This window comes from Leptinotarsa decemlineata, unplaced genomic scaffold (genome assembly GCF_025532065.1).
Source record: "Leptinotarsa decemlineata unplaced genomic scaffold, Ldec_3_MD MMD2_tig00004307_RagTag_RagTag, whole genome shotgun sequence".
NCBI lineage: Eukaryota > Metazoa > Arthropoda > Insecta > Coleoptera > Chrysomelidae > Leptinotarsa > Leptinotarsa decemlineata.
Genome location: NW_027412606.1, coordinates 5820735 through 5837046, shown reverse-complemented (window position 1 = coordinate 5837046; position 16312 = coordinate 5820735). Strand labels below are relative to the sequence as shown.

General features: G+C 34.9%; 1 protein-coding gene across 2 annotated transcripts in view; it reads left to right on the top strand.

Annotated features, from left to right (window-relative positions):
- NaPi-T (Na[+]-dependent inorganic phosphate cotransporter) overlaps positions 1–5565 on the top strand; it is a 49848-nt gene extending 44283 nt beyond the window's left edge. For both annotated transcript variants that reach the window (XM_074178845.1, XM_074178844.1), the window contains 2 exons: positions 974–1059; positions 5249–5565. In XM_074178845.1, the coding sequence (XP_074034946.1) occupies positions 974–1059; positions 5249–5485 (323 nt within the window). In that variant the 3' untranslated portion in view covers positions 5486–5565. The remainder of the gene's footprint in view (positions 1–973; positions 1060–5248) is intronic.
- Positions 5566–16312: the final 10747 nt, after the last annotated feature.

Genomic DNA, 16312 nt, shown 5'->3' with positions numbered 1-16312 from the left:
AATCATGAACATTCTGTACTCAGATAGCCTTCTTATCATCCAGATTTGAACCCAAAAGAATTAGTATGGCTATCTCTGAAACAATACGTGGCTGATTAAAATTCAATTTCAAATAGGTTGAAAGTTTATGTGACGAATGCTGCACTTCGTTTTCTCGAAAGCAGTGGAAAAAACGAACACACTAAACGTTTCGTAGACAAAATTATTATAAATGTTCAAGGCGATAGTGACAACGATAGTACTAGTGAGTATAGTGATAACTTTACAAGCGATTCCGATCTGTCTGGAGTTTAACCTTTTTAATTTTTGATCTCAACTTCAAATATATTTTTGTTTAGATTCATTCATCTTGATAAATATAATGTTTTTCAAGAAATTTGTATTTTGAAATGTAAGCTCCAATCCAAATGAATTACATTTTCAGAATAATTCTATCTACGTTTCCTTAATAAATCCGAAATTAAATGCAATACAGACTGCTGAAAAACAAACTTATTTAAATTCAATAACGTAAGTACCGCATAATCATAATAAACTAATAAATGACCATCAATTAAAAAACTGTCGACCCTTATTCTTACTTACGGCGAGGATTATACTATCAAGTCACTTTGAAACCCAAATAGGCGCATCAAGTCGCACGATAGATTTCACCTTTTTCTGTCCTTATGCGTTATCTGCCAGTAGTGTACACTGGTGGTGATATGTTACAAGTAATGTTATTACTTCGGACTTCCATTATCTGATATGATTCGAAATCTATGAAAGCACAATCATAGTAGAATCATATTAGATAATGAAAGCCCGAACTGATGAAATTCACCATGAAACATTGTCAACCAGTTTCAAACGAATTTTTCATTATTCAATTGTTGATTGATTCCAAATACAAAAAAGTGAATTCAGAACAACAGATAGCTCATTTCTGTTGAAATATTCTGTACCAGTAAGGTATAATTTTTTTAATTTTCAGGTATTGTGTTGGGGATAACTAATGCCTTAGTAGCCATCGTTGGAATTTGCACACCAGTGGTTGTTGGGGCTCTCACTTACCAGAATGTAAGTTTTTTTTTGTCATAATTCAATACAAAATGAAACAAAATGATTTCGTATGTCATTTGTTCCGTTACATTATAAAGTATTCATTTTATATAACGTCACAATACTAACGTTTGAATACGTTATAATGGATTTTCATCAAGTCAGGTTGGTTTCCGGCTTTTGCCGTGGTCTCCTTGGGTTACAATCTTCAAACGTTCCAACTGCAACTGCGGCAGTCATCTTCATTGTAGTTATGAAAGTACTTTTTTTGATACTTATCAATTGATACGTATCAAATACGTATCAACTGACGTATCAATTGATACATCAGTTTATACGTATCAACTGATACGTCATTTGATATGTCGAGAAGACTACTTCGACCACGCCACTGAAGGTGGCTGCCGCAATTGCAGTTGAAACGTTTGGAGATTGTAACCAAAGAAGACCAAGGCAAAACCCTGTAACCAACTAAAATATTGATGCCAGCTGTGAAAGCCTATATTCCTATATAAATATCAGTCAGTTCTATCATCTTTTTTACATTATTTATTTCGTTCGATACTGAAACATGCCTGACGAAGCAATTGTTTAGTGAAACTCGTGTTGCAGTTTCTGAATCGTTCAGTGAAAACAAAAATCTCAAAACAAAGTATTACTGAATGAATAATTAATCTTTCATAGTTGCTTTTGATATGATGTGTATGATCTACAGATTTTCCACATTTCTATTGATATTTTTATTTTTTTTCTCCTTCTTATTCTTCAAACATTTGAAAATTTAAAAAGAAATGACCTGATCAAGTCAAAATGCTGCTACTCGACCACATTATTATTAACATTATTATTATTAACCACTTCTTGAAAAATCCACATGTTTCTATAATAATACTAATTAATGATTGCCCTCAATACAACTTGATAATACCTTATTGAAATTTCCAACTGTGAATGAATTCACGAGTATTTTCATTGTGGATGTATAGTGGGTTATATTGAAAATTTTCCACACTAAAATGAATTACTAAATACGTTTCAGGGCACTGAAACGTATTTAGTAATAATACTTCCTTTCCCCTTCATCCAGCAGCAGGACCAAGAGTCGAGGAGGACGCAAATCCTTTCTGAACGTCTTAACCAACGGTGATGATGATGATCAAGGAAGAGAAAAATGACTTTGAGTCTCTTCTTCGTTTGGTTCAATATTGGGAGTGAAATATACAGTTTTTTCGGTCCTCATAGCAAGTGAAAAGTTCTGATAAGGGGGTCTGGAGTTTTATGATAGCCTCAATTCGTTTGGTGAGGGCAATTGTGGCTGTTGATTTCTGAATTGAAACTGGCGCGATTTCGTTGAGGTTTTCTTTGGTGGTGATTCGCTTTGAGAATTCAAGTGAGACTGGTTGGTCACCTTTCCAGAAAGTTTGGAAATTTTTGAGCATTTAGGGGATAAGTGCGCCTCTCTGCAGTGTGAATATTTAGTTTTGTATGTGCAAGATGCCCCGTCAAGCTGCAGATGCTACAGTATTTAGGAATGGGGGTACAGATTATTGTTCGATGCTTCGCATTCATCGTTTTCTGTCGAAGATGGTTACTCCATGTGTGAGGCATCGTGAATATTGTTCCCTATCCCTAGTGATGCTACGGATAAGGGGAGTGGGATCATCAGTTCTGGAGATGATTCCCCAGAGTTTAATGAAGTGTATGTTTCTATCTTCTGAGAATTGGATGAGCCCGTCCTCAGTGATGCCCAGGTGGACACCCTTGATTACGAAGGGCAAGTGTAGGGATCGTGGTGCAGCAGGCTTGCTATTTTGAGAGCTGAGGTCAATGGAGGTTGCCTTTGCGCTTCCAGAAAAGTTTTTGGAGGCTTTTTGCGGTTTTCTCTGAGATTTTGAGAAGGCTCTTTTGTCGAAATTTACTTTCAACTCGGTGATGAGTCCCCTGCAAGATTTGTTAGAGTTCAGTAAACTGTATAGGGCTCTCTGGTTATCGGGAGGGTTGTTGAGCTAGAGCTTGTCAAAGGCTCGTCGAGGTTGGTTAGTTGCTGTCTGTGTATTGGTTGTGGTCTCTGTAAGCAGACTTGCAGATCAACCACAATAAATACCAGACCATGTGCAATATGTTCATGCTGGTTGTTTCGTCTTGGTACTTCCTACATGTATACTGCGATGTACTTCTAAGATAGAATATTAGTTAGTTGATTTGAAATTCTTTCCTGACTACGAACACCATATAAAAATCTCAGGCAAGAGTTTTGAACTTCTAACATGACTATTGATACATATTAGGGCTGTGAACGAAGTCGGCAAAATTTAAAATAGACAATACTAAGGATTCACACAGAAGCAGTTTTGAATTCGTCGTTAAAAAATGCCTGGCTCCGTATAATCTTTCCAGGGATAGGTAAGATCTCCATACCAAGGTTTTTGTGTATGTTCTGCAAGAGCTAATATTAAATTCACTAGACTTCATCTGAACACAATGGTTTGATGTTCTTTGTATGAAGTTGTGAAGATCTTCATTAAAATGAAGGAATTACAACTTTTTACCTCCTAAAAAAAAATAACAGCATCAAGAGTATAATCTTGATTTCCTCTTTCATCATCGAGAAGATTCTACTTGGATGGTTCAGGATCTATAGCATTGAATTTTTGAGCAGTGATTTCAGCCTTAACGCTTTCTGAAAAAATTTGAAAAACTGAATGAGGGATTATCAGATCAAATGACTCGAATTCTGTTTCATATTCGGATCCAATTAAAAAAAGCATATCAAAGTAGACGGGCTGATGTCATGGCAGAAAGTTCATTTGATTGGTGAAAGATTCGTTGATTGTTATCATTCTTGTGGATTACTGGGTTATTTATTTATTCATTTATTTGATCCGTGTTAGGAATCACATGTTGAAAGGTAAGACCTCGTTAGTTCTTAGCTCGCACAAGTTTCTCAACTTCTGAGAGTTGTCGTTTGTATGGGGGCGACAGCTGATTAACGGAAAAATAGACAGACAGACATATACACTTTTTCAGTTTCATTACATGGATTCTTATTATCAGAATTATAGATAATGTGAATATTACTTGAAAAGTATATGTTTTATTTACATAAATACTATCAGAACTGATGGGTTACAAATTCCAAAAGATATTTTCAGTATATTATTTAGTATTGTGTTATAAAACTTAGAATGTGGTAAAGACCAATCAATATCTGTTATTTCAGTAAATTCATTAGCTAACATCAACATGATTACGAGAGGTGCTCTAGTTGTAGATATTGACATAGAAATATTAAACATAGTTTGAGGTACGAAGGAACATGAAACGGAATCAAGCCTAGGATTTCAGGAGAATCAATACGATTATTGATTATATTTAATATATGAATATTAGGGATGACAAATTTCGCCTTTGATCTAATGATGATATTTTGAATTCGTTTTTCATTCGAGAAGTTCGTATTGAAATGTAATCAAGCCATATATGATATTTCTGAAGTGGAGATATCAAAGAAATTTGTTTTGAACCTTTTCGATTCCTTTTAAAGTAGTTTTGTATCCGCCTGTTCAAATTATTGAAGCTAAGTTAAATTATCCCAACATACGATTTGCAGATTTCCTTAACAACATTATATGCTTTGTGGAGAAAAAGTTCTATTATAAGTAACGCTCAAGTCTTTTACCTCGGTTTTCACATCCAGGACCTCTCCATCCATATGATATTCAAATCAAACTATATCTTTCAAACGAGATATTGTTAACGTATAACATTTTTTATATTGAAAAATAACTTATTACTGTAACTCCAATCCACAATGTTGGTAATCTATATTAGTAAAAGAGGTCATAGATTCGATCCCTGAGGAACACCGGAATTGGCAGGGAATTTTCCCGAAATATTTTCATTGCGTTCAACAATAAAAATCTATTTCCCAAGTAAATTTTAATTGATTCAAGAAAATTCCTCGACAAACCAAATTTAAACATTTTTAACAAAAGCACATCATGATTTACTTGATCGTATGTATTTATTAACGAATTTATACAGTTTCGAATATATAATTCGCTCCAATAACCTAGACGGAGCGCACATAATTTCATTATATCGAAAATTGCCCACATTGAAAATTCATTCATAAAAACGTCATTGATTTATTTGACATTAAAGGAGTATTGCCCCTAAATCACTACATACAACTTTTTGTTTTCAGCAAACTACTCACCAGTGGCAAAAAGTGTTCTGGATAGCAACCGGATTCCTGATGATGAGCACCCTGTTCTACACGCTATTCTCCAAGTCAGAAGTTCGATCGTGGAATTCTCCTGAAGGAGTCAATGGTCTACCTGAAACTGAATTGATGATGATGAATGATAAAAAGAAAGAAATCGATACAAAAAAAAATAAAAATGAGAATGGTTTGATGTACAGCAAAGAAGAAATATACTGATTTGTATAAACACGCTGAGACTTCAATGAATTTTAGCATGTAATATACACTGAAAAAAATTAAACTGATCTGAATTGTCATGAATCACCTATGTTCACAGGTGACGGAAAATATTGAGGTTTTGGCTTCCATTTTTCCCAAACACCACATCAGTTTTTCCAAACACCAGATCTACAATACTCATCTCGACGGGCGTTTCACTTTTCACCAACCAAGTTGACATCTCCAAAAGTGTAGTTCGGAGTTTGAGAAAATTGTTTGCTTCAAGTCTGTCCTTGATTTATTCAATGAACTCCACTCAAATCGTTCTGGTATCACGAACTGTTTTTCAAACCTTGAAAATGAAAGTGCGGAGTCTTACCGATAGACCCTTCATTTTCAATATTGTAGGATCTACACAAAAGTATACATTTTTCAAAAGATATGTTGAAATGGTAATGGAGGTGTTGTACTTGTACAGAGCGGGCTAACTTTGACACTTTTGAAGGAAAACTGCTGTTTTCAAACTAGATAAATGAAACCCAATGGCTATGGGTAAAATTTTATGACAAACTTAATTATGACAAACTGAAAGAAGATTCCGTGCCGTCGATGGATATCTCTCGAATACTTCCCCAGGGATCCATATTGTATCCAACCCCCTTTTCATTATATATCAACGACATATTGTAAAAAAACCAAGAATCCAATATATTGCTTCGTTGACAACAGCACACTTACCACGTCATTCCATTTGGATTCCAGGACATCGGCTACGGAGGCACATCTTCACCGGCAGCAGAAAGTTGCATATCCTAATGAGAATCTGGAACTGATTTTGAACTGGGTGGAAGTAACCAGTTTCAATTCAATGCCACAAAAACCCAGGCATCGGTTTTCTCCAAGACGATAAATTTCTCCGAACCAGATATAATAATGTCAGGTCAGACAATTTAGCTTTCTGCTTCGATGAGTTTGTTGGGGGTTGAAATGGACACCAATATGTCTTGTCATAATTATGTCGCTGGAATTGCAAAGGCTGCTTTTCAAAAGTTTAGAACACTGTTCCGAACCAGAAAACTGTACACACCTCAGCAACTTATGATGCTTCATAAAGCTCAGATCGGGCCTTCTTTGGAGTATTGTTCTCATGTATACCCTGAAGCTGCTGGATTCCATCCAGAAAAGAGCCATTCGCCTGATTGGAGACGCGAACATCACTTGCAACCTTGATATTCTGGAACATCGAAGAAAGGTTGGAGATTTGTCTCTCTTCTATAGATACTTTCACAGGAAGTGTTCAGGTGACTTGGTGTTTGTGTTTCGTCCTTAAAAAAAGGACCATAAAATACTTTCTTGGTGTACAGATCCGCCAGAGGTGTACAACGATTGTCATTAGGTTTCACAACTTGAGATCTATCATGTAGATAATAATTCATAAGAGAACACACAAAGCCGCTGAATCCAAAATAATTCAGTAATAGTAATAATAATTTGTTAGGATTTATCAGACTGAAAGCTTTCGAATATTCAGCGCACTCAGTCAAGTTCTGTTAAAAGGTTCACTGCATTACAAAGATCAGTTGCACAGTACTTATGATGTACTGTTTGGAACCTTTGGTGTAGTAATGAATATTACTGGAGTTTTTTCCCAACACCAAATCGTTATTTTCACACCTCGACACGTGTTTCGATCACAGATAAAACTTCCTCTTGAAGATGATCACTTGGTGATCGAAACACGTGTCGAGGTGTAAAAATAACGATTTGGTGTTGGGGAAAAAACTCCAGTAACATTCATCAGTTGCACAGATATATCCTTTCCTGAAACTAGATAATTTCATGGGTGAAGAATTATTATGAAACAAAAACACTTTGATTTGTGATTTCAAGTGTGTGGATAGTCAACGGAATAACTTTTTAACATGTTCTGGGCTTGCCAAGCAAAAATTGAGAATCCATTGTGAACCCTGTATAATGTTGCACAATTTTGTATTTATTTCTCTTTCATTACAATTCGCAATGAATCTGATATGTTTATACGCAAACAAACTCCTGGAATTGACATGAATTCAATATACCATCGTTTGGTAATATCAGTTTCATATTACATTGCCCGCAATGAAACTTTCCAAATGTTGGATTGAAGTTTGAATCTACATTTCTGCTATCGTACAGGAAAATAAAGCAATCCATTGAAAATCATTTCGAGGTTTCCTTGGTATACAGTGCCTTCATTTCAAAAATTCCCACCCCTAGTACTTCGTTTAGCAGGGAGAATTTGCCGTATGCAAAAAACACGTTAATTTATATATCGAGGGGGAAGTTTGAAACCAGTGCCAGTGGTATTTTATGTTTAACCTCCTTACCCCTAAGCTACTCCCACTTAATAATTTTAAATAGCACCCCCTATCTTGTAACACATCATTTTGAAGATCTTAAAAGTCCTCACTCAACCCCGTTTGGAAAACTAAAATTGGTTGATCCGTTCTCGTAAAATAGGGCAGTGCGTACGTGAAGAGTTGGCTCTTCCTCGAGAACGATGTATTGACGTAAGTTCTTGAGCACCCCTGTTAGTTCATGTAGATATCGGCAATAACGATATTTAAAAAAGTGTTAAAAACCTCAATGCACCCCTGAGAAGGTGAAAACACAATGGAATGCCGTAACTTCTTGAGTAACCCTGTTAGTGTAGATTGTCAATGACTAGAAAGTCAAAGAAGTACCCAAACGGCCTCAATATAATAGGTAACCCCATTGGGGTGTGTGATGATGAGCAGGGATGATGGTTTTGCCAAAAGGGCTCAAGTCGTCCGATGGAGGCCAGCTTTGACTACGTTTGTTGTGACGTATTGATCTTTGGGGTCGCAACCTGTTTACATAAGCGCTAACTTTGTTGCTATTTACTGATAATAAATATCGAAACGAGCTGATTTTTAGAGTCGACAATGTGAATCATAATATATTGTGACACATTTGGTAGTTTATTGAAAAACAAGCTCACCTTTGATGTCGCATTTCATTTACATAATCGATAACTTTGTGCATAATGATAATGAATGACCATATGAGCTGATTTTTGAGGTTTGAATTGGAATAATTATCATATGTATGAATGGAGTAGAAAAATAAAATACGCAATTCATCAACATTTTTCATCAATTGGTGGAAATTAACAACGTTGGTTAAGGCTTTCGCAAACGAGGTTTTCAATGTCACTAGTTTTTGGGTTTGGAGGCTGTGAAGTTTTGGAATTTTTACCTTATGTGTGGCTGGCGCGAGTGGAATTCCACTTTAAGAAGTTCAAGCATGACGGCAGGTAGAAAAGGATCCACAAATGTTATTGACAATTCACCTAATCCAAGTAGTTCCCTGCTGTATAGCCTGCTTTCAGCCCATAAGATTTTTTTCATGATGCTAATAGAAATTTTGAGAATATACTTATAGAATCGGCAATTCTTTTGACATTAAATTTGGTCTCCTGGGAAGAAATGAGGAACATATATCCTGTGCTTCAACAGAGACGAATACTGAAGTAGGTCACTGTGTAGCGGTCAATGGAGTGCACTTCAAACACTTAGTGTAAATGTTTACTGTTTGTTTTGTCCTGTAGCTGCATACCAACGTCGTAATTTCATTCCATAATTTTCAGTACGTTCATTATTCATGTATTATTTTGTGATGATAACAGTGGCAAATTTGTTACACAAAGAGAAGAATGCTTTGATGCAGGCTGCAGAACAATCAGAAATGGAACTCAATGACTCGTTGGAAGAACATAAAAAAATTATCACAGAAATGAAAAAACGCTGTATTGGAACTCAGACAAAACTAGTGGTACAAAAAACAATAGGAATCTCAACAGATGGAGTCGAGTTCATTGCCGTAGGAAAAGGTAATAAACGTAAAAATATAAATACACTGAACAAGGAAGTACAGACAAATTTAATAGATCCACCGATGATAAAAATACCCAACGATGAAGCAAAACAAAATAATATATCACTGGAGCAATACTGTGTCCCAAAACAAAGAAGAATATTGATGGTTGCTGGATTCTTCGGAAAAAATATGACGAAGTTCCTCACAAAGTTCAAAAATGACCACCATATACTAGAGATGTTACTCAAACCTAATGCAAATAATAATATTCTGCTAGAAACGGCAATTAATAATTCAGAAAATTTTACAAAAAATGATACCGTTATCTTTTGGCCACACACGATGGATACGCATTTGTTTGCCAAAATCTCATTAGGATTAAAACATACAAATACTATTGTAATCACGGAACCTTACCGATTTGATATTGAAAATATCAACCAAAGCATCTATATCAGTAATATGTCATTCACTGAAAAAATTCATAACTGCAGATATGGAAATATATATATATATATATATATATATATATATATATATATATATATATATATATATATATATATATATATATATATATATATATATTTCCATATCTGCTCAATACTTCAGAAGATAATTTTTTATACCCTCGATTGTCCCAGATTATACTGTATGTATGACAGAAAACTGTGGATGTACTTTGAATGAACCCTCATTAGCTCCAAAGCATAACATACATGAAAAATTTTCAGTGACAACAAATAATGGCCAAAGCAACTTGGAGACTTCCTCAAAATGTTTGACCACCATTGACAGTGTAAAAGAAAAGGAGTTAGTGAGTATGTACCACATTAACATACAAGGTATAGCTAACAAAGTTGAAAAAAATCAATGCTTTTTTATTTACAATAGCTACGACGTTCTATGTTTTTCCGAACATTGGCAGAGTGAAGAGTGTCTCAAACTGATTAATATTCAGGGTTATAAACTGATTAGCAGTTTTTGCAGGGCCACCAAAATACATGGTGGCTTAGCCATTTACCTAAACAACAGTAATGACCCGGGCCTAAAACACTCTCTTATTGACTTGAAAGCACTCAGTATTGAACAAGACTGTGAATTTACTGCAATCTACCTAACTCAGTTGAAAAACGCTGTCGTACTTGTTTATAGATCAGGTTTGGGCGATATCGATGTATTTTTTACGAATTTTGAAATTGTTCTACACCAGCTCACAAATAAATATGATAAAATAATAATTCTAGGAGACCTCAATATAAACTTCAAAGTTGAATCCGGCTACTTCTTCTAAGTGCATTGACAATATAATTACAAACATTACTGATGAATTGCTTACCACGGGTGTCAATGAACCCTGTTTATCTGACCATAGAGGCCAGTTTGCCAAAATCAATCTTATGAATAAACCACATGAAAATTATCATGAATACAAAAGACATATTTCAGCTAACAGTATAACTAGGCAACTCCGGAAATTGAAATACAAATGGGGTGTTTTATTTGAGAGTCCGGTCATCATACCGTCATTACTCGAAAGTTAGTCGCCCTGTCCCCCCTATGTTTCATCCATTTCTAATACCAGGGCTGTTTTGTATGTTTATTTGACTAATATACCACAAAAACTCATCCAGTAGATCAATCCTTGACACAAGAGCTTTGCACATAAAAAAAAATATCTGAGCCATGCGATAAAAAACTAGATATCCGGAATAACTTTCTTTGTGATATATGTGCCATTAGTTAAACTAACCACGAATCAAAGATCATGAAGTGTATTGTCACATCATTGGGGAAAACCAATAAAATCCAAATTCATACATGAAAAATATTAATTCCTCGTTAATTTCCACGAATACCAGGCGGCATATCCGGAAGTATCCAATTCACATTGTATCAAGTAATATTAACATCAATTATAATCGCTGAGGCTGCTGATTCAATACTTCATCGAATGTTGGTTTTGTTCGATGGGAATTGGAATTGCTGACAAACGATTTGTTACCTGGATATTTGAACAGGGGGATTAGGGGAAAAGGAGGGGAGTTAATGGGGAGCGGCCCGAAGGTCTGATACACTGTCAGAAATTATGCTGGTTTTTTCGTAAGTACGATCGTGTTGTTTTTATTTCAAATAGATGTATTGATTTTATCCAACTATTTCATTCACCTACCACCCTACATCATGAACTGAGTAAACATATCAAAATTAAGAGTGAAACCCCCAAAAAGGAAAAATTGGTAATTGGTTACCAATAGACCCATTATGAGGATTTCACTGAACAATTTTCAATACAATAGTTTCCTCAGACGTGTTTATACTGGCCTGATCTATAGTTTTGAAACTTTTCTGGATCAGTTCAGTTACTTTCCCATGAAATTACAACGTGGAATCTATAACGAAACTTTTCCTTTGAAAAAATGTGGATAATAATGTTTTCAAAACAATTTATTCTCCTGTATATCAGTTAAATCACCATCCAATAATGAAAAACTCAATCATTAAGGATTTCCTGAAAACTTCCGTCATACAACCTCATATTTCTAAAAATAGCTTTTTTCAGTTAAATCAACTGTGAAATTAAAAAAAAATATTGTATTTTGAAAAATTAATGAAAAATGTTTTGATCCATCCACTGTAGTTACAAAATTTCAATAAAGCATTATTTGAAAACTGAAAAACTCCATTTTTGAAACAGATTGAATAGATCAGCTACTTGACATCTCCTTTTGGTATATATCCTCACAAATTCACATTTGAAGGTACTTTCCATACGTGATTTATGCTTCTATTCATTACCGTATACACAGGGTGTTTTCAAAACAAAAATTTAAGGGAGTATTCTAAAGATATTTTGTCTTTAGATGGTTTTGGAGTGCAAAATAGTTTCAAAAATAACAATTTATTACCAAAAATTGCATGTAATGTTTCCTAATCTGCATCCGATCGACTCCCGAGTTCTTTCAAAAAAGCCAGGATTGTTTTTGATTGCGTTACACCCAGCAATTATCCGATTTCTCAAATATTTCACTGAAGTAGTGTGAACTAATGCCTTCAGGTGGCTCGATAGAAAATAATCCGGGGGGTTCAAATCCGTTTATTGGCAGGCCATAAGTGAGGTCCACCTCAACGAACCCAGCGATATCCGTATGTAACTGTTAAAAACTCTCGAGCTGGTGCACCATCGTGCATAAACCACATTGCATTTCTTGTAACAATGGTACATCCTCCAGAAACTAAGGTAGAGTTTGTTCCAAAAAGTTGCGGTATACCTCGCCGGTAAGTCTTCCTGGCACATATATCGGTTCAACCCAACCCAAACGTTCAACGAGAATTGATGTTGAAAGCGATCTACAAGCACACTCATGTGTATTTTTTTCAGCCCAAACATGTTTATTGTGGAAATTCCTTACGGCATTTCTTGAGAAACTGGCTTCATCGGTAAACAGAATCATCAGTAGTTGGGAGATTTGAACCAATGTGCGCAAAAACAATTGATAGAATGCCATAGGTGGAAAAAAATATGCAGGAAAAAGTGCCTAAGCCTGTTGTATGTGTTATAGGTACAATAAATAGTCTTATAGCGTCATCTAGCTTTTCCTAATATCACTGATAACCAGTCCTTGCAAAGCGTATTGCCAAATCATCTGAAAATGGAATTTTTTTAAGGTGATGATCAATTGTATTGCCAAATATCGCCAAAATAACTGACTATTATAAGGCACCAAGTATAGGTGAGACACCAGTCAATCTAATAATAACCCTGATGATCTTCAAACATGACTCAACCTCTGAGAGAAACACCAAACTCTCACAAAGGTTCGAAATAGATGAGCACTTCAATCTTGCAGATCACTATTATAATTTTCATGCATTCCTTTATCACTATGGTTCTGGCGTTGAATCTGGTTTTTATTACGAAACGGACTGGTTTAAGTTTGGCGATAGTCCTGTCACTAAGTGTTCTGGCGATGTCTTGAATTTATTGGAGCCTCTGAAGACACCCTACATTTCGTTTAATGGAAGAAAGGACATTGGCAGATCAAGATCTTTGGATGAGGTGGTGCTGCAGGTTTTTCCGGGTTTTCCTGCAGCTGAAAAAGCAAATGCGTCACTGGAATCAATGAAGTAGCCCTGGAGCGCCAATTAATTTTTATTGTTGTTTCATAACGTCATGAATTAGGTTATGTGATTCAAATGGACGACAAATGGTGATGGACAAAGGACATCATGCATCAGTAATCCTATGTGATTTGTCGAAAGCTTTCAACTGCGTCTCTCATGATATCCTTCTTCAGAAGCTGAGTTATTATGGACTGATAGGAGTTGCTCTTAAGGTTTTTGAATCTCACCTAAAAAATCGCTATCAAGTTGTTGAAGTCAGCAATGAGAGGTCAGAGTTGAAAACTAACATACATAGTGTCCCACAGGGTTCGGTCCTCGGACCGGTACTGTTTATCATTTACATTAATGATTTGCGCCAATTTCTGTTGCCGGAAAAGTGTACTTTGTTTGCTGATGATACTACCGTGATTACCTCTCACTATGACTATCAGCAACTACTGATGTTATCACTGGCGTTACAAGAAAAAAACAAATATTGGTTTCAGGCTAATAAGCTACAACTTAATAATAGTTAAACCCAGAATATCACATTTTCTACAAATAATTCGCTTATGGAGGACAGTAACGTTAAATTATTGGGAATAACTCTTAATAACAGACTTGGCTGGAATTGTCATATTGAACAACTCAGACATAAACTTTCTAGTACGCTATTTTTACTTCGACAATTGAAGAGATATGTTAATCATGATACACTGAAAAGTACCTACTTTGCACTTTTTCATGCTCATATGAGTTACGGTATCATAATGTGGGGTAACTCCTCAAAGTCACTGCAAATTTATCGACTACAAAAAAAGGCCCTGAGAATAATTTTAAATTGTAATAGCAGAGAACATTTTCGTCCTTTATTTGTTCGCCTCAAAATTTTATCGCTACCTTCCTTATACATATATGAGACTCTTATAGAAATACATAGACAAAAAATAAATTTGGTAACACAATCTCAAGTACATTCCTATGATACAAGACGATCATATCATTTCCGAACTCCCAGGTACAGGCTTACAGTCTCCCAAAGAAATTCACCAGACTATCATGTGTATAATATATTACCATCTGATATCAAGTCACTCAATTTAATTTCCTTTCAAAAAAAGATAAAAAGATTTCTTTTGCGGCACTGCTTCTATTCAGTGGTTGAGTTTAAAAAATATATGCAACATCTTGAAGTGCCTCTTTGAATACTCCTTTCAGATCCCATTCGCTCGACTCTGTTTTCTCAGAAGAGCTCTGATAAATATCATCACTATTTTCATTTTTTAGATCAGAATGATCATAAATATACTCAACGTGGCAATCTTCATTTGTCGCTACTATGACCTTCTAGGTATTTTAATATATTTTCAATATATCATTATGTATTTTTAATCTAACTGACTTAGTATAAATGTACTTTTGTATATAACATAGTTATATAAATATTCTATTCTATTCTAAATTTATATATTACATTGAGCACTAATTAGGTAGAATTTAGTTAGTGTGAACACGTCTGATATAGAATAGCTCTATCGCGAAACACGTGTTACTATTTTGTAAACTGTGGAGTGTAACTTGAACATTAGAAAGCTATGTTTGTGTGTAGCGAATTTTTTCAAGTACCGATATTTTGTGGACAGAGATAATTTCTGCAAATATTGTATTATCAAAATTTTATGTTCATTCGACATGTTGTTCGACATTCATGTTGTTCATTCGACATGCTGCTGTTCATTTATATGAAATTCATGGTAACTCCACTTTTCAGATGTATAATGCATGCAGTGTTTTCAGGTTAAGTGGAAACGTTGCTTCGTAGTGAAACTTTTCCATTATTGATGCTGAACTAGTTGGAGAGAAATATAGTGAGCATTTTACCACGTCTGTCAAAATAATTGAAGAAACATCCGCTCGTAAATCATGACTTTTACACATAGATAAAGCTATATTTCTGTGTCATGACTTGATGAAATACTCACCGAATTGGATCAAATATTGATTTATCCGAGGCTTTCACACTATCATTCACAATTTACTTCTGGAAAAGCTGAAATATTATGGCTTTCCGAAAGATTTTCCAACTTCGGTGAGAGCAAATACATTCAAATGTTTAAAATGAAAGACATTCAGAATATACTTAACCAGATGGGGTAGAAATTTCATAGGCTAACACACGATGATAGATACATATCGAAGTACTACAAACTATTGTAGTTTTTCTTCCCATTTTGGTTTGAATGACTACAATTTGTAGTCCATTGTGTTATTTATGATTGGGCGACTTTGTCTTAGGAAGAATATTCTGGAAAGGAGAGAATTTCAACCGATGATGGCGAAACTCAAACAGTATATTTACGTATATTTTTTTTGGTAAATTATTTTCAAAATTTTTTTCTGTACTATCTCAAGTTTTTGAAGTATTAAGTACACCACCCCAGCTCAGGATACCATATCGCAGTCGTGACTCCACAAGAGCATAATATAGAGTTTTGAGGGAACGAGTAGCTAATAACCCAGATACTCCCGAAATTATTTTTTCGAAAATTTTCCATAATGGTTCTTTTTTCTGCTCAATTAAATTACAAAAAACATACTTTTTAATATTTTCCTTATCTATCTACTGAAAGCTACTAAACATCTACATGAATATTCATATCGTTTTATTCATATCTCTATTCTATAAAAGTTAACCTGAGAAACATTTCATAATAACTCTATTTTGTATGATATTCAAGAAAACAACTTTTAGGGTGTAGTGCTATATCACATTTATCGCATCTGAATTTTATCTTTTTATGACACTGTCCACATCTTGTCTGATTTTCTTGATAAACTATCAGATGATCTAAATGATCGTAT